General features: G+C 37.8%; 1 protein-coding gene across 1 annotated transcript in view; it reads right to left on the bottom strand.

The window, feature by feature from the left end:
* Positions 1–25871, bottom strand: part of ANOS1 (anosmin 1) — a 134738-nt gene that overhangs the window by 90624 nt on the left and 18243 nt on the right. Inside the window, exon 2 of the mRNA XM_026083509.1 lies at positions 18472–18519. Within this exon, the coding sequence (XP_025939294.1) occupies positions 18472–18519 (48 nt within the window). The remainder of the gene's footprint in view (positions 1–18471; positions 18520–25871) is intronic.

The following is a 25871-nucleotide window of genomic DNA, read 5'->3' as shown; positions in this document are numbered from 1 at the left end:
AGAGAGGGAGGGGAGAGAGAGAGGGAGGGGAGAGAGAGAGGGAGGGGAGAGAGAGAGGGAGGGGAGAGAGAGAGGGAGGGGAGAGAGAGAGGGAGAAGATTTTCCCTTCATGTGTTTTCCCTTAAATTAGTGTTAGGAAGTATTGGAGAGGGAGTTTCTCACTCCTTCTCCTTCCTCATTCTTGCTCTCTTTTTGTTTTTCTTTCCTCTGTGGGAGAACACTATTCTACAATAAAAATGTTTTTTCAATAATTTGTCATTTGCTTTGAAATCATTCCTTTCAATATAACCTTTTGTTAAAATCAGGCAGAACACATTTCTTTCCGCAGAGAGGCACAAATTAAATTTATTTTCTAGTATGCCCCGAGTAGACTAGTTCTACTTACAAATTGCATTACATTAATACTTTAGAGTTAAAGATGATGTTTTTTGACAAACTTAGATGTTACGCCTTGTGCTGTAAACATTTGAACTACTGCATATTATCACTTTCACATTCTGAAGTTTAAATTTAGTATCTTAAGAACCTCTCAAAATGAATAACATTTGTCTAATGTTAAACTTCTTACCTTTACAAAGTTATGTATTCTTGCTTACTTGTTTTGTGTGTGTGCACACATTAGAAGGAAGAAAGGAAAGAAGGTGCTTTTAATGCACGTTGTTTTAGAACCTAATGTCTTTTCCCATTTGCACCTACTGCAAAGTCACCTATGAAATGCCAGTTCTCTTATAACCCTTACTCAACAATTTCTCTTCATATTATTGGGAGACCTGCATAAGCACAGACTGCAAGGATGGACATTTATGTCTGTCCTACATATTTCAGTAATTCTGAAGGAAGTTTACAAACCCAATTTCAGAAAAATGTCCTATTCTTAGTAGTCAGATCATTTAAACTACCTCTTGTGTCCTAAAGTGCAGAGACCCTGCTGCTAATGCCTATATTTGTGCATATAAATCTCTAATCTGTCAATCCAGTTCCCCATGAATAGTCTATTTAGTTTGGGTTTAAAGCAGTGGGAAGTCGACCTACACGAGAGAGTTTTCTTGTAAAATGACCAGAGGTCAGTGTTATTATCTCTGTAGGCTACCAATGGTGCATTTGTTCCACCCTGTGCATGACTCATTCATTTATAATAAGCTCCACTGCGCTTTGAAAGTACTGGGAGGGATGGGTATAGAAGCTTATCTCCTGTCAATTGGCTGAGGCATAAGACCACTCAAAAAATGTCCTCAGTATTTAACTGTTCAACTAGAAGATAATTAACTTTGTTATAAATAAATTAGAGACCTTACATCCAAATCCCAGTAAAACTGTGCCATAATCACACTTTCTAAACACTATTTCTACGCCACTTTGTTATATACTTCTTTCCTTTTGCACTTCTCATTGTCTACAAATACCTACTGAAGATGCATACTGTTGATAGCAGTTTTGGTTTAATTAAAAACAGAAGTAGTTAAAAAACCAGTTAAAATGATTAGATCAAAATATAGCCACATTATCAAAATGTGATTCTATCTCTCAGTGTTTATCTTTCATAGATAAAACTCTAAAATGAAGCAAATTTAAATAATCCAATTAAAAGAAGCTCAATAATCAATTAAAAGTAAATTATATACAGATTTAGGTTCAGATTATCCAGGGAGCCTAAAGGAGTTAGACGCAAAACTCCCATAGACTTTGAAGACAGCGCAACATTTCTTTTTCAGAAGTTTTTTGAAGGGGTGAGAGAGAAAGGTGCAGACAAAACACAATAAAACAAAACTGTTTCAGAGTTACTGCTATCACTTTGTAAATGGCTGTTCATGCAAAACTGTATTCTAAATAATGTATTGTACAACATAGTTACTCACTGGCTTTGTTCACAGTAATTTATAAATTCTAATACAGAAATGTTATTTAAATGTTTAGATGTTTCATATCTTCTTTTATGATACAATCTTGTCAATCTTGGAATCCCTTAGACAATTTAGCTGCTGTTATTTTTTCCTAACTTCCTCCATCTCCCTGAGGCCTTTTCTTAAAAGCCTTTCCACCTGTTATCTCTTTATAAAAATGTGGCATTTTTAGACTGTAAACCATAAAACTAAAGAGAAGTTAGTTAAGGCTTTCTTAATACAAGAGACAAAAGTGTTGAGACAGATAAATTTATGTGGCATTGTCTTGAAAAGATACAGAACAATACAACTTGGCAGCTTGACAATTCTTCTAGGCTTTGTTTACTATTCTTGCAACATTCACAGTAAATGAGATCCCCAATCAGACAAGGTCAGAATATCATGCTAGCCAAGTGTTGGATAAAATATAACACAAAGTATGCACAGTAAATGTCATATATTATTACAGCAGATCTCAGACTACTGTAGGCATACAGTACCATGCATCAGTGGCACGTGGATTTAATGCAACATTTGCCACTTTGCCAGTTCTCCCCAAAATAATTACATATGTAATTTGTTTAAATAAGAAGAGATTTTGACTCCCTTTAATATTTTAGAGTCACTAACAGAAAGTGCAGTCAGTTTTCTGAGATGCAATTACAAACATTGCAAAAACTGCTTTTTCCCCCTATACAATGAACAGTAATACTAATAGGTTTGAGAAATGTTTAAGTTATATGGGGTTTACTTTCAAGTCAAGTACCAAATGTGAAGTTATTTGCAAAGCTGAAACAGTAGGGGACAAAAAAGGGGAGGAAAGGTCAAAATAGGCCTGACATCTTTACAGGCCTGTCTTCTCAATGACAGATTTCCCAAAACACACTGTTTCTTGTTGAGCTTGTGTCACAAGTTTCTTTATTGTCTTCTTCCAAGGTGTTAAACAGCTCTCTACTGTTTGATAACCTGTCATCACCCAACAAATGTTAGTAATAAAGAAAAATTTCCCTAGCTTTCTATGACAGCACTATAAAACATATTCAAGTGCCTTTGACTAAATTCATTATTTGATAAAACTACAATAAAAGTGCAAATGTATTTGAAGTATTTCAGCCTCTTCTGGGGAAAAAAGCAAAAACAAAATTGTAACCTACTTAAAATGTCACTCTGAACTAACATCAATCAAGTGAGTTTCTGTGTAAACACAAAACACACTTGCCACACATACATGTCTTTGAATTGCACTGATCTATTCAGAAAATTGAGGTGACAACTCAGTGGAGATGAAAATAACCCTCCAAGTAACTGAGAAATAAGCTTTTCTTTCCTTTTTTAATTCTGCGGTAAACAACTTCTCTTTTTGAATAAACAGTAAATTTCAGGAGTAAAACTAGAGCTCACTTTCTAATATGGGTCAGATTTTGTAGGCAGAGGACAGAGGTTTGGCAGTCCTCCATTAGAACCACAGTTATACATCTGCTGTCATATTTCAGCAAAGATGTAGGTATATGATCCGCCTACTACTATGCTGCGTGTTCACTGCTCCTTCACCATCACAGTGGCCTCCTAATATTACTTTTACAAAATATCACCAGTCTTTAACATTTGGGTGTGATCTGCCAGAAGTATAAGTATACACAGACAAAAAGCATATTACGCTTTACAAACACACACTTTTAAATCAGTATCACAGCCAACACTTTTTAGTAAAGTTGAAAGCAGACTCTGATTTGGTAGAAAGTTAGACTGAGCCTGAAAATCATTTTTAAAGGTAGCAGGGATGCTTTTCAACTTGGTATGTTTCCATTATTTTGAGTCTTTTATACATAAAAAGCTCTTCTTTATTTGGATAACCACTCCATTTACAACCCTAGCTCAAATCTGTCCTGTTCAGCTCTATAGGACAGATTGGTTGAGAGATCTAGAGAGTCTACCTGCAATTATTTGTTCCCTTCATTCTGATGAGGGCCAACTAGCTACACTATTCTTGGGTGAGGAAGTGAAGACAACTCTGAAGAAGAATCACTGGAAAGCTACAGCTACATCTCATACTTCACTTCCATCTACTTTTATTCTGGATTTTTTCTGCACTAGAGAAGGTATATGTATATACTCAGGCTGCCGCAAAGCAGAATAAACTGTCTTTCCACCACTGAAGCAGTAAAAAAGGGGGAGTACGAAGGGCTGAATTTCTGGCTAATTCAATCTTCCTGTCTCAGTGATTAAAAGAAAGCATTCATGTATGTTCATAGTGTTTGCAAATCTACATTACTGTCAATGCTATCTGCAAAAAAAAGTTTTGAAAGGACATCTTTAAAAAACTGCATATAGATACATCTGCTTCCTTATAATAACTACTTTCAAGTGTATTCTAAAACAAATATGCATAATGCTGCATCCAGGAATAATGAGGGCAAAAAAGCCATTCCCTGAAGATGATGATGACCTACTTATTTTCCGTTTAAGGGATTAAATTCTTTTTCCTGCAATACTTTCAAACCATTATTATATCTAGGAAACATGAAAATCCAGATGACTTCCCCTAAAGCCAGATATTACTTTGAATAAAGTAAGTATTGTAATTTTATACAGCATTATTGTCCATTAACAAAAAATACATTTTCACACAATAAAACAACATTATTTTAGTTCTGCTTTCATTTTATGCAATGGCAGGGAAATTAAAAGGGAAAAAAAACAAACAAACAACTAGTTCTCTCTTTTCTTTTTTAACATGTTCTTAATGTGTTAATCAAATCTATTATATAACTATAGATTAATTTTAAAATATTCAGTTACGAAACTGAAAGATTTAATTCGTCTCTTGAAAAAACAAAACAGAGCAATTAAAAGGTGGTTATTTTCTGTATCAGGACCCCACAAAAAAAAAACAACAGATCATAATTATCATAGGAGTTGTTTATGGTGATACAAAGTGAAAGATGACAGCAGATGAGGAAATTGTGCAGCAGGAACAGGTGAACTCTGAATAAAACACAATATTTTTGTCATGCAAATACCTTCAATGGTAAATAATGTTAGGAAAATAGAACCCTTAATGATATACAGGCAGAACAGATCTCCATTAGAAGGCTGTTGGGGGCGCCCTCTGAAACACCAGCTGATCTTTAAGAAATATTTTTTTGAACCTATCATCTTCCAAGGTGGCTAAGACGGGTTGGGTATTGTTTTCATTGATTTAAATAGTTACTTGTCAGCTCTCATTGTCTCAGTGCTTCCTTATAGCTGCAACTCCTAACCTTCCTGAAAATCTCACCCAAAAAATCTCACCCAAAAAACTCCAATTCCCTGCCCTGCTCAAAGCCCTTCAGTACTTTTATAACTGCCACCCAGTGAGTGAATAATGAGACCCTCAGATATCACTCAACAATATGGTCCAGATCCAAACAAAAATTAACCACTGTGGCCAGACTGATCTCTGCCTGCTGGGTCTGACCACACCTCCCATGAGCACTCTTGCCACCCAGAAGGATGCATGGTCAGTTCTCCTCCTAACAACGGCTGCATGAACCAGGCCAGGGATACATTCACCTACTCTATATTGTATTTTCAGGCTATATTGAAAGAATTCTAAACATTCTGAAGAGCAACACATCAGAATCCACTTGACGGTAAAGCCTGATCTGAGGCATTTGTTAGTGGACATAAATTGAAAACAATGATAAAGCGGCAACTATTATTTAACCAATGCCATGTTTATTAAAGCTCACGGGGTGTTTGTGTTTATGTAAAATAAAAACGTCTAGTTCCATCCCTGAGAAGTTCAAATTCAGTCAGTGAGAATATAGCTAAAGGTTTTACATAAATCATAAAACTGGAGATATTTCATTCCTAATACGAAATTGCTTTAAAAATAGAATCTGTCTTCCTAACTCTGGAAAATTCCTATCATATTTCAAGGGTGCAACTCAAATCCCAGGTGCTGTGACTGAGTTTCCTGCTCCTGTTCATGTCCTGATTTATAGAGAATATTTATATTTAATATATTTTGGATATATTTAGTACTACAAAAATATCACCACAGTGATTAAAAAATAGACACCTTTCTTCTTTATCCAAAGTCAGAGATTGCAAACTAACACCTGATAGAATCTATAGGTTTTACATCTTAAAGTAAGCCCAGCATTAGATATTCTGGAGCAAAGATTCTTACTCACGACTTCAAGATTCCTGGCTTATAATCCAGAGGAAAAATCCCTTTGCAAAATTAATTATGGTAATCCTTTCATTTCTAAATACACAAGCCAAAAACACCTTTCTAAAAAAGTAATTCTCTTTTGAACCTACATATACCAGCATCAAAGTAGCACAGTGTTCAATAGTTATCCTTTGTCTTCTTTCATTTCAGTATAGTGGATCCTGCTGGTATTCCTGCACAGAAAACTCTTGATGTTGAAAATGAACCAAGAATAGTTCTTTGCATTTCACATAAACATTAAATACATACATCAATATTCAAGAAATATGATATGATTCTCCTCATCAATTTACATCTAGTATAGTTGTTTACCTTGTATACAATGAGGATATAAACCAATTTTAAATTAGAATGCAGGAAGTAGCCTTTACACCCAATTGCAGATACCTAAACGACTTTGGAAAGGTTCAGTGTTGGAAAACAGGCTCTTCTGTGGCTGCTTTCCATCAGTATCTTAGTCTTTGGGATTCGTGTCTGTAGAGTTCTATGCTGCAGGAAGATTATTCTGTTTTTCCTGCCTTTGTGTGCTTAAATTCTTCAGGTTATTGAAGGAGCTAAAAAAATATTTAATTTGATTAAAATCAAAATGCATGTTTGTAATTCACATTGTAAGTGATAGTATGTGATTATTATGGAATAACTGTCAAAGAACGTTGCCTTTCTGACCAACTATCCTGAGACTATACCCTAACCTGATTTTAAGCAGAACTCTCCAGTGAAACTCATTGTGTTGTGGATTTTAAGCAGATCTGCTCAAAAACAGCTCTTTGACACCACACCCTCTCAGAAACATTTTTGGTTTCTGTGCATAAAGAGTTATTCTAATATACAGGTAGTGCTGAAAAGTAAGTACCTCTTTAATGCCCGATTAAATATTACACTACATCTTATGAATCAAAACGTGTGAATTCTATTGTGGCACAGATTATGCTTCTGCCTGCAGGTAGCTTCCCAATTTTTTGCAGGCACTCAAAAGTTGAAAATAGTCATAGCTCCTACTTTCAGCTCAATACACTCCTCACACCTCAATGAGTGTGCTGGGAAAAGGGTGCTTACATCCTTGTCTGTGCACCCCAAAGACGGTTTGCTTCCTCTAGGCACAACATCCCCATCTAGCTAAGCACATTTTTGTATCTCCTTCAATACTATGGTAACTGAGAAATTCCATGGTTAGTCACCTGAAAAAGCACAATCTTGCCTTACGGATGGATATAAAGCTTATTTAAAGTCAGAATTCCCTACTTCAGTGGGTTTTGAATAAGGCCCTGTGCTTATTAGAGCAAAACTCCTTTTAAAGTCACGGCTAAGGCAAAGGCATGCAGGGTTTTCAGGCTCTATCCCTTTGCAGTGGCTTGAATACACTTTATTACTACATTAAAAGTCAATGCAACTACATTTTGTCTTTGTCATTTAACTAGAGCTAAATTCAATGCAACTCTGTAGTTGTCTCCCACAAGAGGAAGAAAGGATCATATATTTAAACCAAATATTACAGCCTGTTTTGCATCAAGAATTAATTAATGAAATGTAATTTAATAAGATAAAATTATGATTTGATCTCAACTGCAAAGTTATAAATTTTGTACAGATTTTCTGGCTTATTTGAGCTATTAAAATTCCACAGAAGCATTCATGCAGCTGAGCTTAGGGAGTTAAGAATGTATTTGGGAAGTCAAAATCTCAAATATACTTTTATGTTATGTATTTGCCTCTGAATACTGAGTACAAAATTATTGAAAGATAAGAAAAAAATATGTACAAGATTTCAGCAAACTGGATGGTGAGAGACCTGGGAAAACTCTAACGATTTAAAGGGATGTATCTGTTGCTTGCTTTCAAGCAGATTTACTGCTAATTTGCCTCAGTCTCAATAGTACTGTCTTAGTGTCTAACCAATGTTGCTCCAGTGATGATTGGCCTTCTGCTAGATGTTACTTAATCAACTGCTATCTAGATGTCAAAGATTTACAGTTGATTAGGCTGCATAGTTCAGTTGCTATTTCAAAAGTTTCTAGGAAGGGATTATTTTTGTGCTCAAATACCTCTAAATAAAGGGGTCTGCAGTGTGAATATCCCTGGATTCTGAACAGTGTTCACTGAAGCAGATAAAGCTAAGTTAAAGAAGCATTTAGCACTTCAGAATGTCAGCTTCAATAAATATCTGGGGCAGGTGGGGGGAGGTATGTGTGTGTGCATGTCTGCAAGCATTTCTCTCCTTAGCTGTAGTGTATATTTGTATATAGTGTAGAGTATGTAGACCAGAGATCTAAAGCCAAGACTTGCATGTTTGAGACTGGAGTTGAGACTATTATGCCATTATCCTCAAAGCCTGTGTTGGCTCAGTTCAGCAGCTAATGACAATTCTGCGTGCTTTCTCTGTGAAAGAGGACTACTTAATCTTTGGCTGGTTATGCTCAGCACTGGCTCTTTATGTGAAGCATTCAGTAGTGCAAATTTCAAACAGCACAGTGATCAGGTTTGCTTATCTTCATTAGCAAGTGGAACAGATACAACTGGCCAGAAAAGCAAGTTCCGAAAGAGCCAAGCTTTTCAATAAACCCAGGATGAAGATCAGTGAGAAACTGATGAAAGAAAAATATCCTGTCTAGCAGATCAAGAGGAAGTTTTTATTCATTCTTTCTTTTTAGCCAAAAATCAAAACACCCATTATCTTACCCTCTCAAGGGTGGTACTTAAATCATGATAGATTGACAATACTAAGAACCACTATTTCTCTTAAATTTTACATAGCTAAACCCCTCCCCTGCTGCAGCTTTCTTGTGTAAATAACAGTGGTTCAACATACTTTCCAGCAGAGATGTGAGTTTCCAGTCTAAGAAACCTGGAATGTTCCAGCTACTTCAGGCTAATGATCTCTCAAATGCACACTAATATGTTTGATAAAAGTCTCCCAGCATGAGTGCACAGAATGCTTACCATAAGAATGACAGTACTGTGGGCAGGGCAAATCACTGACACCATTTCAGACCGAGTTAGATGCTGGAGGCACAAATTAAAACTGCGAGCTTTCATTTCAGTGGGCTTTGACAGATGGAAGAGTGCATCAAATCTCTAATTGTTTAAACCATTAACTCGTCTTTCCACCTGCATTATCTTTGGAAAGAGCTCAGTTGGAAGCCTTGAACAATTGCTCACAGATTGAATTCAGGAGTGTGTTATTCTAAATAGAATAGAGTTGTCTCTTCCGAAACAGAATGTTTATTTGGCTGCAGCTTTTGTAAACTTACCTTTATTTTCACATTTTCCTCTCAGTTCTGTAAACTCAAAAATAGCCTTTCAGCCTTCCTGCAGATCAATCGATCAACGACCACTGCCTTGGCTACTAGGAATAAGAAAGTCGTATTGCAATTCACAGTGCATTATGACGAACCCCATTTATCTCCAGTCCTTGTAAATGCCACTGCACATGCAGTTCTAAATTATGCCTCCTGGTCTTTGGACTTTCAGCTGTTTACCAAAAGAGAAACTTGTGTAAAGAGCTGTTATAAAAAATTATCTCTACTTCAAACTCTTTTGAAATGCCTTTCCCTGTAATTTTGATCCTCTTTAGGGCTAAAATACATTTTCTGTTAAATCAGCATAAATGTAGAGCACCTCATGATTTCATGTTACTCTTGCTTAGCATTCATACCTTAATATTGTTTTTTAGTGAAGCACCTGTTATATGCTTAGCACTTTCAAAGTACTTGAGAATACTGTCCTCTGCACTATGGGGCTCACAATGTGAAAACAGAGAAGAATGGAACAGGAACAGAAAATCCTATGCATTTATGTACAGTTTAGCTGGACTCACTGTTGATAAGACAACAGAAGGTAGTGGAATTTAAGGACAAGACAGGAGCTTTATGAATGACAGTAGGCAGAAGTCATCCTGGGCATAGTAAGTATAAGCAGAAAGGAAGAAAACAGATGTGTAAGAACCTGAGAAATGGGCATCTAGGATAGTGACGCTAGTGGAGGAAAGGGATAAAAGATTCTCAGAGGAAAAGTTAAGGAGAGGCAAAGTCTTAAACAAGAATTATGTAAAGATTTGAGGGTGAAATTTAACAGTAAACATGGAGTCAGTGGGGAAATTCAAAACACCACAGAAAACAGATTCTTGCCATTGTACAAAACCAGCAAATCTCCAGTGTGATCCTGTTATCCTTGACATGTTTGAATAGTTTGTCACAGCCTATTTTATTGGAACAGACTTTGATAGCCTTGCACACATCAAGTAGTAGTACTCTGATCCACACATAGCTTGTTAGTGGGACACTGTTCAACAAACGTAATGGTTACTGGAATGCTTTTAGTTCAAATGGATTCCATAAAGGGGAGGTGACTGGTCAATGTAAACAAGAGGAGTGAAACAGACCCTTCTCCTGTGTGCAGTCAGTAGTATATATGTAGTCAGTGGGCTAATGTGCATCAGAAAAATTTTCAGTTGTGAAAATTAGAGAATGTTTTCTTTTCTCCTGAACCCATTAAGTAACTTGTATTTCCTCTTGAGAAACAATATAATGAAATTGCCAGATAAAAACATCTGTACAGAGGATAAAGACAAGAACATGATTTTCTACCCTCATGAACACTGGGAATTGCAAGTAAAGATGCAGAAGATCAGCTCAGGAAAACACATCTCAATTACCATAACTGGGAAAAATTATTCTCTCAATATTGTACACAGCTCTCTCTACTCAGAATTTCTCATTAGTATCAATGAGAATTATGTTTGTAGAAAGAGCAAGAGTCCATACACATTTCATTATGTGATTTTTGCTCCTAAAATGAAACTTTAAGAACAAAAAAAAGGAAAAATGTCCTGAGACCTCTCACTCTTTAACAAATCTCAAAGGGTCATGGATGTTTCTTAAAAGCAGAACTAGACATTCTACTTTAGACACTCTATATATCCAACCAATGGGATTTTAAACACCAACCTACCCCACCATTTCTTCCCTAGCAACTACCATTAAAACCAAAAATAAAAAGATGAAGTTTGTTCAACATGCTGTTATTTAGAGGCAACTTTTCCGGTATTAAGAAGTGTTACAAATATGTATCAAAGCAGACTAAAAATCTGCTTTGAAAACAAGTTTGGACTGTTTAAACTGAAATAACAATTTAAAATAGTCACTTAGGTAGCTCAGAGTATGGGATATGATAGAAAATATTACAAATAGGAGAGCGAAAGGAAGAATAAGACTGAAATAGATTTCATTCATATACTCACACATGTAACCTGATTCAAAGTATTTTTTTATGACAGCCTATAGATTATAGGAATTAAAATATTTTAACTGGAATATGAAACCCAAACAGCCTTCTATGATGTAAGGCATAAATCCAGGTTGAATACCTATGCTGTACCTTTCAGATTCCAGTGTTAACTGTCTCCCCCCCCAACCTAACAACAGACATAGAGTTTCTATTTTCACATTTCTCTGCTGGGCCAGTTGTTAGCATGAGGATCTGGGTTAGGATGTAGTCATGTGTGTGGAAGAAAGTTTACCAGTCTGGCTCTCTCCCCAAACAAGCTTTTGACCCACGTGATGTCCAGTAATGTCCAGTAATGGACAGAGATGACCAAGATCCAGGTGCTGGTCTGACAACTGTGCGCGAAGAAATACTGAGCCCAACCCAACCCAGCCTTTTCAAAATATATTTGAAAAGTAAGTCCTAAAACATACCATGCCACAGCAATCCTAAAGTTCTCATTTCCAAAGAAAAAGCCACCAAGTTTTCAAGACTGAACTTAATGCTGAATATATTAAGAGGTTGAAATACCCTATTTCAGAACCAAATAATTACTGAATTAACATTCACTGTTTTTATCAGCATATAAATAGAGCATATTGTCACTTAGAAGTCATCAGTTTGTATGTATAATAATCCTCAATTTTTTTTTTTTTAAACCTAACCAACCATATCAAATACTTTTCTCCTGGATAAAGCTGTAGGAAAACTTCAATGTCAACACATAATCTTTTTAGGGACTATAAGAAATTGAAATACCCTAGATAACTACCCTAATTAAAGGACTAAAAAACAAGGATTTGTTTCCACCATTCAACTTCACTTTCTGAAAAAATTCTTACTCTTCTGAGACCACATGTGATTTAAAAAAAAGAAAAGTGAGATGAATGAACAGAATAGAAAAGAGCAAAACATAAGAAAAAAGACAAAACTACAAAATACTATAAAGGCCATATTCTACAAAACAATAGAAACGTGCAAAAGTTAGAGAAAAAACTTTTGGTTTTGAATCTATTTCCAAAGTTGTTCATGAAAAAACTTCACTGACTGCAGTGCAAGATCAAGTCTACAGTTTCCAAGTTTACCTCAGTACTCATATTTGCAATGCAAGTCAACTGGGGAATTGGTAGGATCCCAGGAAAGCCCTCAGTCTTCCACTGAACTCCATAGAAGCATAGATACAGAGCTAGGAGCTCCTAATGGCAGTAAATGCATAACTACTGCAAAGAAAAATGGCATTTTATTTAATGATCAAACCTGTAATTGTCCTAATGATAACAGAGTATTTTTAACACATTGAAATTACCAACCTGATGCCCAAACAGGGCAAGCATTCAAGAGCTCCCTCGAGTTTTATCTTGTGAAATAGGCTACTGGAGAGATCATATTAAATTAAATCATACAAATAAAAGCATTGGTGCATATCTTGCTGCTTATAGTCATGCTTTTGTGACTTGCTCCATTAAAATAACAAAAATAAATAGCCATTCGGGATGTAGGTAGCAATGTATAACTGTTCCTGTGAGAGCTATAACCATTTTAGTTCATTATATTTATCTCTTTGAAAAATTAGTGGTTCTCAAAGGTATTCATTTTCAAACTAACAGCATTATTGTCTACACTTGTATTAGAGGGCACTGAGGTAATAATTTGAATTTACTTTAGAGTTGCTTGACTGACAAAATGAGCTTGTACAATATTTTAAACAACAGCTATCTTCAACTACAGAAGTGTTCTTAAATAAAAAGAACACAGAATTTCATGAGGAAAAAAAAAATACTTTTCATAGTATGATAGTATACTGATACATTCCCTGATATATTCTTGTACTGATATGTACAAGATGGAGTCCACAAGATTTACACAGAATTTCATATTGGACTGATCTCATTCACAGAGGATAATGAAGAGAGACTTCAGAACAGCTTTTTGCCGGTTCAGAGTTTCAGGTCTAGACAAACTGAAGCCAAAACAGATCAAATGTCTCTGCAATGAGCAGAAAACACATAAAAAACCAAATCCACATCTACTGGATGTTTTATGATGATATTTTCTTTTTTATAACTCCACTTCCCATCTAGGGCTTCTACTTTCAGAAGCTATTTTCTGTCCCTGTAATGAAGAAAATGCTTCTAAAATAAAATCGGTGTTGGTTATGTTACAAATAAGGAGATGGACTAAAGAACCCACTGTGCCTTTTCCACCTTATAATTCCCATTATTAAATAGTAAAATAATAAAAAGTTACTAAACTAAGCATATAATCTTTTACTGTTTTATCAGTTACTGTCTACACACTAATGCAACTTTCAAATAAAATTTCTTCACTATGTACCAGACTCAAATATTTGTGCTGGTGAAAGGTGCTTCTGTGTTTCACAGAGGCTAACAAAGTAGCTGGACATGTGTTCTCATCATCTGCACTGTACCACAAATTACCTCAAAAAGCTGTGTCATTAAACACTACAAGCACAAAAAGAAAGATGGACACTGGGAGAATCTTTTACAAAAGAATGTCATCTGAGATATTTAACAAAATTACTTTCATATAAAGCTGAGAAGCAGTGAAAGGAAGTTGCATTTTTTTTTTTTTAAGTTTTACTCAATCCACTGCATTACTCTGAAAGTTTAAGTTGTGTAATATGACTGTTTCACTTTGCATTGCAAAACACAAAAGACCAAATCTTGTCATAAACATATTTTCCTTAGTTCTACTAATGTTCAGTTCTGCTAACAATTCAGCTGAGTTTACATTTAATTCTTTTTCTAAAGATGGCAAAGTGGCTCTCATAAGGAAAATATATCACCTTCCTAAGAAAGAATGAAAACATAAGGTATGATGACTGTAAAGGATACATTAAGTAATTCAAAACTTAAACAGTCATTGTATTTTCAATCTTAAAATAATCCTGATTTGTAGCATTCATATAGTGATTTCAAAAGAGTAATACAATCTAAAGGTAGCCCTTAAATTCATACTACTTTAGATTAATCTTAGGTTAATTCTATGAACTTGGAACGACTCAGAGAGATGTTCATATAACCTTTGCCCTGCCTGAGAAGCTGGACGATTCCTTCCTTGTTAGACAGCAACAAGCCATTAGGAAACCTTTCAGATATTTTCCTTAAAAGGAAATTTAGTTATGATGAACCACACCCGCTGCATCGCTTTTTTTTTCTTCTTCTTCAAGAATGATGAGATTTCATTGCAATCCTTAGGAGCTTGGCAAAGCTAATAGGAATTGTTCCATTCTCTTCTTATACTCACACGGTCATACTCTTTTTTTAATACTGGCAAAAGTGATCAACTTTGTTTTATTTTCCTGCAATGAAATAGTCAGTAATGAATTCACAGAATCACAGAATGGTTGAGGTTGGAAGGGACCTCTGACATCATCTAGTCCAAACACCCTGCTCAAGCAGGGTCACCTAGAGCGCATTGCAGAGGACCCTGTCCAGATGGCTTTTGAATATCTCCAAGAAAGGAGACTGCACAGCCTCTCTGGCAGCCTGTTCCAGTGCTCTGTCACCCTCACAGTGAAGAAGTTTCTCCTCATGGTCAGACGGAACTGCCTATGTTCCAGTTGCGCTGGTTGCCTCTCGTCCTGTCACTGGGCACCACTGAAGAGTCTGGCCCCATCCTCTCTACACCCTCCCTTCAGATACTTATATGCACGGATAAGATCCCCCCTCAGTCTTCTCTTCTCCAGGCTAAACAGGCCAGCTCTCTCAGTCTTTCCTCATATGAGAGATGCCCCAGTCCCCTGATCATCTTCATAGCCCTCTGCTGGACTGTCTCCAGTAGTGCTGCATCCCTCTTGTACTGGGGAGCCCAGAACTGGACACAGTACTCCAGATGAGGCCTCACCAGGGCTGAGTAGAGGGGGAGGATCACCTACCTTGATTTGCTGGTGATTTTCTTCCTAATGCACCCCAGGATGCCATTGGCCTTCTTGGCTGGCTCATGCTCCACTTGGTGTCCACCAGCACTCCCAGGTCCTTCTCAGCAGAGCTGCTTTCCAGCAGGTCAACCCTCAAACTATACTGGTGCATGGGGTTATTCCTCCCTAGGTGCAGGACCCTGCACTTGCCTTTGTTGAACTTCATGAGGTTCCTCTCCGCCCACCTCTCCAGCCTGTCCAGGTCCCTCTGAACGGCAGCACAGCCCTCTGGGGTATCGGCCACTCCTCCCAGTTTTGTATCATCAGCAAACTTGCTGAGGGTGCACTCTGTCCCTTCATCCAGGTCACTGATGAAGAAGTTGAGCAGGGCTGGACACAGTACTGACCCCTGGGGAAGACATCGCTAGCTACAGGCCTCCAACTAGACTCTGCGCCGCTGATCACAACCCTCTGAGCTCTGCCATTCAGCCAGTTTTCAATCCACCTCACTATATGCTCATCTATCCCGCACTTCCTGAGCTTGTCTATGAGGATGCTATGGGAGACAGTGTCAAAAGCCTTGCTGAAGTCTAGGTAGACAACATCCACTGCTCTCCCCTCATCTACCCAGCCAGGCATTCCATCAGAGAAGGCTATCAGATTGGTTAGGCATGATTTCCCCTTGGTGAAGCCATGCTGACTACTCCTGATCACCTTCTTGTCCTTCTCATGCTTAGAGATAGCATCCAGGATGAGCTGCTCCATCACCTTTCGAGGGATGCAGGTGAGGCTGACTGACCTGTAGTTCCCTGGATCCTCCTTCTTGCCCTTTTTGAAGACTAGGGTGACACTGGCTTTCTTCCAGTCCTCAGGCACCTCTCCTGTTCTCCATGACCTTTCAAAGATGATTTAGAGTGGCCTAGCAATGACATCTGCCCATGGACTTGTCAATGTCAAGTTTGCCTAAATAATCTCTAACCCAATCTTCCTCCAACAAGGAAAGTCTTCCTTTCTTCAGACTTTCTCTCTTGCCTCCAGGGCCTCGGATTTCTGAGGGCTGGTCTTAGCAGTAAAGACTGAAGCAAAGAAGGCATTCAGTATCTCTGTCTTCTCTGTATCATTTATTACCAGGGCCCCTGCACCATTCAGTAGCAGGCCAACATTCTCCGTAGTCTTCCTTTTGTTACTGATGTATTTAAAGAATCCCTTCTGCTGTCCTTCACATCCCTTGCCAGATTCAACTCCAGATAGGCTTTGGCCTTCCTCGTGACATCCCTGCAGACTCTGACAATGTTCCTATATTCCTCCCAAGTTGCCTGTCCCTGCTTCCATTTTTAGCCCTTCCTTCTGTTTGAGTTTTGCCAGGAGCTCCTTATTCAGCCATGCAAGTCTCCTGCCACCTTTGCTCGACTTCCTTCTCATTGGGATGCACCACTCTCGAGCCTGGAGGAAGTGACGCTTGAATATTAACCAGTTCTCTTGGACCCCTCTTCCTTCTAGGGCCCTATCCCATGGGATTCTTCCAAGGTCTCTGAAGAGGCCAAAGTTTGCTCTCCTGAGGTCCAGGGCTGTGATCCCGCTTTTTGCGCTGCTCCTTCTTCTCAGGATCCTGAACTCCACCATCTCATGGTCACTGCAGCCAAGGCTGCCCCCGACCTTCACACCTTCAACCAGCCCTTTCTTGTTTGTTACTGCAAGGTCCAGCAGCACACCTCTCCTCCATCACCTGTGTCAGGAAGTTATCATCAGTGCTCTCCAGGAACCTCCTGGATTGCTTGTGCCTTGCTGTGTTGTTCCTCCAGCAGATATCAGGGTGGTTAAAGCCCCCCAAGAAAAAACAGGGCCTGTGATCATGAGGCTACTTCCAACTGCCTGTAGAAGGCCTCAGCGACTTCCTCTTCCTGATCAAGCGTAGCAAACACCCACAACAGTGTCATCCATGTTAGTCTGCCCTTTAATCCTTACCCATAAGCTCTCGATCTGCTCCTCATCCACCCCTAGGCAGAGCTCCATACATTCCAGGTGCTCTCTCATGTAAAGGGTGACTCCACCACCTTGCCTTCCTGGCCTGTCCTTCCTAAAGGAGCATGTAGCTGTTCATGGCAGCATTCCAGTCATGCGAGCTATCCCACCATGTCTATGTAATTACAATGAGATCATAGCCCTGCAACCACACACAGATCTCTAACTCTTCCTGTTTATTCCCCATGCTGTGTGCATTTGTGTACAGGCACTTCAGAGAAGTACTCGAGCACGCTGATTTCCTAGGAGGGGTGCAAGGGGATTCCCCATAGTCTTGTCTTGTAGGTACTTCCTTAGCTGCATGCAATTGCTGGAGGTAATCTCACTTGAGCCCTGTTTTGCTGACTGCATAGTCTCTTCCATCACCAAATAAAGAGTAAACATTTATGTTAAAAAGCCTAAATTGTTGTGAATGTAATGTAAATTGTGGGAATACATTTTCAGGAAGATTAGGCAAAGATACTATAGGAAACACTGAAGAATTTTTTTTTTTCCCCTCACTATGCATTCTTCACAATTATCAGGTAAGTTTCTAAGGCAAGGAATGGATGCATCTTCCATTAGGTTTATGAAGGGAACAGTCAGTGACTAGAGTGTGTAATTACACTTTGATTTGCCAAAGCTGACGAAGCATTGTTGCTTCTCTCCAGGCACCCTGGAAAGATTCTTGTACACCAGAATTAGTTGACTGCTACCTCACTTATCCTCTAAGCTTTCAGGGTTAAAGAGCCAGCATAGGATAGGGCATCAGTAGAGCCACAGGGAATTGTATCAAAAATTGTGTCAAAGAAATAAAGTGTCATTCTAGAAATTAAATACTCAGATTGAATGAAATGTTGAATGTTGGCATATCTCAGTGCTGTTGGGGGAATATTTTTAAGTGACTGACAGTTTTACTCTATTCTATTCAAAAATACTGAAAGAACAGAAATGATAGGCCAGATTTCAGCCAGTGTGACGTTTCTGATAACCACAGAATTATGTTGGTTTACCTAAACTGGATACTCATCCTCAGACATGATTCCTTTGTTCTGAAAGAGCAAATCATTTAGTTTTAATTTTGGATACTTGGATAGGTCAAGGTTTCCAAATAAAATATAATCAGATGCTTCAGAAAATAGGCTAAGATGAAAAATATTTAAATTTACAGACAAGAGATTGAAAGCAACTAGATGATAACTTTATAAACAGGGGTGGGAAGAAGAACATACCTTTGAACACTGTTTATGATTCTGGCACCAAGCAAGTGACCCATTGTTCTGAAAAACAATGAAAAGATACATGAATATCTAGACTTCTTTAAGAACAGATCTGATCATACAAACAAGTTTAAACAGAATTCACCTTCCAGATCTATTTAGAGAATGATGTTGTACCCAGACATTAGTACCAGTCCTGACTCCAATTCTGATATTGAGTAAAATGCTCAGAAAAGTGTAAAGTGACCACAGAAATGCTAGGAGAGCATTTCATCAAGGCTGGTGGAAAGCTAACTAAAGCCTCCCTTTAGTCCATCTTTGTAAGCATTTACTATCTAGACTTTGTCAGGAAGAAAACAAATGTAAATCCTTTATTTAAGAATTTGATAGGAATGGGCAGTGATTCATGAACTGAAAGTTCATGCAGTTTAAAAAAATGCAATACTTAAATTAATGAGGAAAAATAATGAAAAACTTTGAAGTAACTGGAAGTTGGATCAAACACGGCATGAGTTTACCGAAACTAAACTATGCCATTTTTGTTTTACATCTTTGATAAGATAACTGATTTTCCAGATCAGGAAATACTGTAGCTCTCATTTATCTTAACTGCAATAAAACAACCAATACAGTATCACATGCAAAATGATTATTTAAGCCAAAGAAAAAGGGAATATGATGAGAATAGAAAGATATGAAGCTGGCACAGGGACACATAGCAACCTGCTGTTCTACTAAAGGAGCTTCTGAAGTGTGAATTTTGGAAACAACATTTCCCACTAAAACAACAGCTCAGGAAAGAGGTATATGCTCATAAGGTTAACAGATTACACAAAATATTGATGCACTTTCTGTATGGAGAAGGATTAAAACAACGAGAAAGACCTGAGCGACCCGTTGGATGAGGAGCAGAAACAGGTTACAACTATAGCACCAAGTTCATGCATTTAGGAACTTATACATATACATTTCTTCCATAATTTGTGAGCTCATCAGTAGCAAACAGAACAAAAAAAGATTCAGGTAAATTCATTACTTGCAATCTGACTACAATCCATCAATAATGGTGAGCCCACGAGTGAGTAAAGACATCCTTTCAAATTAATTAGGCAAGGTATTTCCATAGGGATGAATTAATGTGACTGTACTATGCCTTCACCTTTGGCACTGAGTGTAGATCTGGACAACAGTCTCTAGGGAAAATGAATTCAGGTCAGCCAGGACACAGAGGGACTAGCAGGACTACTTTCTTTTTTTTTTTTTTTTTTTTCATAAGAGGAGAAGAAAATAACATATATATACACATAACTTTTATTCAGAAAATCACAAAAATAAACCCAAGATTACTCTCTGGATGTGCAACAGCTATAACCCAACAGAAGAAATAGATGCATTACCATGCACTGTATCCGAGCCAATGAGACCAGTTTCCTAGCACACCAGCACTCTGTGTTCTCAGCAAAGCTTACAAGCTTAAATACAGAACCATGCTATCAGAGCTATGAAGCCTATGGTTTGGAGCTGGCTTCCTCTCAGGAAATATTTGCGGAGATCATGTTTATGCCTGTCTTCATACATGTATGTAGTCATGCCTTCACACAAGCTCCCACATTTCAAAAATCTTTCCAGCTGTCACAGCAGCTTGACCCCAACACAAAAAACGGTAAAAGAACCAGAATCCCTTTTTACCCAAGATGCTGTACACCAAAAGGACCAGAAGGCAAAGTAGTAAAAGGACAGAAAACAGCACAGATTTTGACTCACGTGGTCCCACTAGATAGTTCGCAGAAATTAAAGCTTCTTATAGCACAGAACATAAATCTGCTTTTAACTTTAAAAACAAAGGGTTTTAATGGTATCAACAGGACTGCTTGTGCTTTAAGCTAAGCACACTCATCTATGCACTGCTGGACTAAGTGAATTACAAAAAGAGATCTACTCTGAGATCAGTAGCAGAAACAGACTTTCAGCTAGATCAGTCATCCAATTGAGGCACCTTGCTTTAGTACTCAAAGATAGGAGCCCAGCTTGCTAAAGATGGTTCCCTAAAAATACCAACAACAAGTCACTTTCAAGGGCAAATCAGAACCACCTTCCAAATTTTTCTCTAAGCTTCTGTCAGCAGAAAAGACAGAACCGGGGAGCATAGGGTAACTAGGCAAGAAATTTAAGTGTTTCAGCCAGCCAAAATAAATCAGTGCCTTCTGCACTTTGAACAGTAAGCACATTTGAATCAGATAAAAAGCAAAGAGAAGTCAGTGAGAGTTTTTCTGCTAACAGCAGCACAGATTTGGATCAAACATTGGGAAGTTCAGGAACTGATACTAATGCACTGAATTTGCATGTTACTCTTGCACATTAAAAAACAAAGTAATGCAAATTGTACTTATGCTTTCACCTCAACTTTTTATTCAAATTTCAGGATCTTTTATATACTCCATTTTTTTCATGAGCTGTGATGCTAAAAATTTCTATTGCTGTGATACCTAAGCAGCTCTGGGGACGGTAGGTGTAAAGACATATCCACTGCTATCCATGTCTAAGCTAGTTTAAAAGCAATTTCAAACATTTTTGGTTCATACAATTTAATTTCAATATTTTATAAACATTTGCTTGTCTTATCTTCCCAGTAGTCTATTATGCAATCCTTTTTTCATTTCCTAATATCATATTTATCTCTAATTACTGTAGAATTTGGCTAACTACAAGATTTGTCGGTATAATAGCTGAATATGAGCAACACATAAGGTCTAAACACTTCAAAAAGAAGAGACATAAACAGAAGAAATAAAACTTTAGAATAGCTGTAAATAACATATGCCAGTGGGAATACTTTAGTATTATCCTCAGTGCCATATGAGGATTTATTATTTCCATTTGCAGATCTAGCCAGCAGTAATGTTAAGACAATATTTTATGTGCTACTTTCAATTTCTATCTCCCTTTCTTCTTCATATAAAATGTGACAGAAGTAGCTGATTGCAATAACAGATTAGTAGCAGCTTGCCATTTTATTTCAGTTATGCTGCTGCTTTCCATTGACCTGGAAAAAGCACTCCTGCTTTTGAATTATATCTGTTACTTGAAACAATAATGCAGTAAATGTCCAGATGTGTGGCCCTCCTTCTTCATAATATTTAATGTCTACAAATGTTTTCATTTTTCTACTGAAAATTCTTATGACTTGAATTTAAAAGTAAGTTTAGGAAAACACAAAAGTATTGTTTAGCAACATTAATTTCATACAAACTAACACTGATATGAACGATCTTTCATTTTTAAAGGTGAAAGCAAATTCTACAAGCTTTCTTTGAACAATGTGGTGTCAGAGGAAGCAGGAATGTTAAATGATCACTCTCCTATTTTGCAAATGGGTAATCTAAATTACACGAATGTTTAGCTGTGATTTTTTTTTTCCTGTTTTTAATCCAGTGTACCTGGCTCAAACCATAATTTCAAAGCATCAGAAGTCCTGCATTTTATCTGGAGCATTTTACATGCCTCCAGATTACATCCTCAATTCCCTCACATCTGTTTTTCTTCAAACCCACTCTTGATCTGAATTATGCCAATGAGAGTTTTGACTTTGCCTTTAGTGGTGCATTGGCTCTGCTATGCAGAAATGGCTTTGGGGAGGAGTTAAATACCCCTTTTTATTCTCATCTATAAGCCTCCCATTGGCACACCTTCAGGGCAAGCTTTGAGGTATCCTAATTTGTATGCTAAAGAAAAGAAACTGTGCTCAACAGGGCAAACTGCAACTATTCTATCTTCTCCACACTGACATCACACAAAAGATGTCAGGTAGACAAGACTAAACCTGTCCCCAACATCACATACCTGATAGAGACAAAAGGAACTCAGCCTGAGCCCCAAATGCCTCTCAGACTGCCTGAAATGTAAATGGAGACCAAGATTATTTGGCTTTGCTTTTTTTGTTGGCCAATGAATGTAGAGACAGACTGCCTTTGAAAATTTCCCAGGGATCTGAACCAGACACGTAAAAGGCAAGTGATTACAAAAGTAAAGATAGAAAAAAAAAAAACAAAAATCAGACAAATATTACAAGATTTATCATTCATTTTTTTCCATGATAATTCAAACCACAAATATCTGCAACAAAACTGATAAGATGGTATCTCTAATCAAGTCTTACCGGGCTTCATTTCAGCAAGTATACATGCATACTTGCTTTCCACTGGTAAACCACAAATGTCCTTTGGCCTGAACAGTTAAGAGAAACATCTGTGTTTTGTGTCCCCTCATGCCTTGAAAAAAAAAAGTTGTGCAGGATCTTGTAAGACAGAACTACAAATAGAGAGGCAAGAAAGAATCAATCTTCATCTACCTACAGTCTTCCCCCGGGGGAAAAAAAAATAACTGTCACAAACAAAAACAGGCCTTTCATTGGAGCAATGGCAAAAAAAAAAAAAAATTTGAGAAAAATTTGCATCTTTGTCCATAGACAACTGTTAGGAGAGACAGCCCTTCTTTTGAAGTGCCAGAAATCAACTGTGCAAAATGAACTAACCATTTAATCTGCTATGACAATACCTGTGTCACTATTAGTGGTTTTGAAGGTCTTTTCTCCCTCGCCCAATCTTCAATTCAGTTTTGAGTGAAACCTCTATCCTACAGAAGTGACGTCTCCTGACAAAGACCTCCCTGCTTGTTTCAAGATGACAAGAAAAGCATAGAAATAAACCCTTCAAATGACAGCCTCCCACTGACGTGAAACAGAGCAATCGAGTAGATAAACCAATAGCTGCTGCAGTGACGAATTTAAGGGGACAGGGTCCCAACATTTTCCTTAACCTTTCAAAAATCTCTACAGCATGAAATTATATGTAATGGTAAAATATCACTTATACTGTGCCTGATGTACATTTCCTCACTGCATGCTCACTAAGACCCAAATTCAGACAGGGACTTAATTACAGCAATCCAGTGCGTTCCCATGCCCAACCCCACTGGCCCTCAGAACGGAATTCACAAATTCTGACTAGCTCATTAAGTTCCCAAAAACCAAAGGAGATGCACCTAGAAATGAACTTCAGAAAAGCCAGTACATTTGGTGGAGAGAGATACCAAACACAGCAGATAGGCTTTCAGAAACAAAAATTTCTTTAGCATTTCCTTTCTCCTCTGCTTACGCACAAACTTAAAGAAGATGTATAAAAAAGGGAATCATACTCCCAAGCCCCTCTCCAGGGCTGTGGCATTTTAGTTATCTTGTTGCATAAAAATGACTGGCTCACACTTTTCTTTTAAAATTTGGCTGAAAAATGAGAAGAGAGTGCCCTTATATAACAGCCAGGACACATGCCCTCAAAGTGTCTTCTTACCAAGCCAGAGGGAATTTAAGTCCTTACACCCTTTGAAAATACTCTAAGCAACAGGCTAGAGTGAAACCCTTCCAGTGAAATAAAACCATTCTCAGAGATGAACAGGAGATACGTGGAGTGAGAGACAGGAATTAGAAAGGTCATAAGGCCCAATGACAAGGTCCACCTCTGAGAAACAAGGGTGCTGCTTTATGCAAGCATATTTTTCAGTGTCTTCACTTCTACAAGCTTGTTCATTGTGAGGCAAGTTTGAAGACCACCCATTGGAGAAGACTTGGAGAGAAAAGGGTTAGTATTAGATGAAACTACCATAAAAGACAAAATCCCAGAAATATTCTGGTCCCTTGAATTCTACACAGAGAAAGTAGGAAGGATATACAAATAACTGAAATTTCAATATTTTGTTCCATTTATAAAGTTTCTTATTTCCTTGTAAATTTTATCTTAAGTAAAATTGAATTGCTCAGTAAGGAATTTCTGTTGGCTTATAATGGTTCTAATACAGAATTAATTTAATAAAGCAAGAATCAAAGAATCATAAGTTGAATGTCATTTATCAGGACCATTTCTGACACTTAGACAAACAAGAGTGGTGTTTGCATATACAGCAGCAGTTTCTATTATATTCATTTAATTGGGATACTTCATCTCATCTCAGAAGAAAGTGATCAGACTTTGATTACTTACGCTTTCATCACCTCTAAGCCATATTAAACCATATGACAACCCTAGGTACTACTAGGAAACCCCAGCTAATACAAAACACTGTCATATACTGCAAAAAAACAAGCATTTTAAAGCCTTAAGAATATTCACGTAATACTTCAGAATCCCACAGCAGGCATTCACATTTTGATGGTAAGTCTCTTAATCAATGGACATACAGAAGTATCTCCAAATTATGATCAGACCTTTCTCTACTGAATTTATAAAGTCTAAAGCAACTACATTTAAAGTAATTTGCATAAAACAGATGTCATGAACACTCCACTGTCTGTTATCTTCCCACTAAATTTGGAATGAAGTTTGAGATTGTAGTAACATGTAGTAACCACAGCAAGAAAGAAGAAAGGGACTTCAAGATATCGCTTCTCCAAAACCATGCCTCACTTAAGCTTTTCAACTATATATAAGTTCATCAAAAAACACCTTTGCCAACTGTTTGAGTAGGAAATAGGTGAGATGACAAAACAAGACTGAGATTCATATCTAAATATTTTAGAGTAGTCATACTGAATCAAATCAAATTCCAGATAGCAATGTCTTCTATCCAAGAGTAGACTCAAAAAAAATGTTTACTGAAGCAAAATTGTAAGAACTGAATGGTTAACTATCATATTCATATCTTCGAACTTTTTTGTTATTCTCCTCTGTAATTTTTCTATTTCTACTATACCTTTCTTTTTAGATAGAAGGACAACAACAGCATAGAACATTCAAAATGGGGCATCGCGTGATTTATACAGTACCATAAGAGTGTATCACTGTTTTTTTAAAAATCCCTAACCTTCAGTTTTCATTTTTGATTGTTCCAGAGAATTTAGCTGATATTTTCACCTTTGTAACATGTTACAAGTGAAGCTTGTGTGTGCAGATATCAGGGCTCTGATGGCACCAATTGGCCTTAATGGCCCGGACCAGCCTCACCGGGGGTCTCCAGACACACACACACCCTGCGCATGGGCCTTCAGCCTGAGCTATGCTGCAGGAGTGCCTGTGTCTAGCCCTGCCTCCTGGTTAGACCCCAGATCTGTGCTGTAGGGAGCTTGTCTCCTGGATGGATCCTCGGATGTACACTGTAGCTTGTCTCTGGCCATGTCTCCTGGATGGACTTTAGACACCTTCGTGTAGCCTTGTCTCCAGCCCTGTCCCTGGTCTTCTCCTTTTGCTCCCGGCTGGAGACCCTGGAAGGACCCTGAACCTGGCTCATTGCTTACAGTGCCAGGGGTTGTTGATGGACCCTGCTACCAGCCTCCGGCTCTGTCCACCACATGCAGACCCTGTAAGACTGCGCCCCATCTGTGAGGACACAGCCTGCGCTGGGGGCACCCTCAGTTCCCAGCTTCC

Source organism: Apteryx rowi, unplaced genomic scaffold, assembly GCF_003343035.1.
Source record: "Apteryx rowi isolate R43461 unplaced genomic scaffold, aptRow1 scaffold_605, whole genome shotgun sequence".
In the NCBI taxonomy this organism is placed as follows: domain Eukaryota; kingdom Metazoa; phylum Chordata; class Aves; order Apterygiformes; family Apterygidae; genus Apteryx; species Apteryx rowi.
Note: the sequence above shows the minus strand (reverse complement) of the source record. Positions and strands in the feature narration are given on the sequence as shown.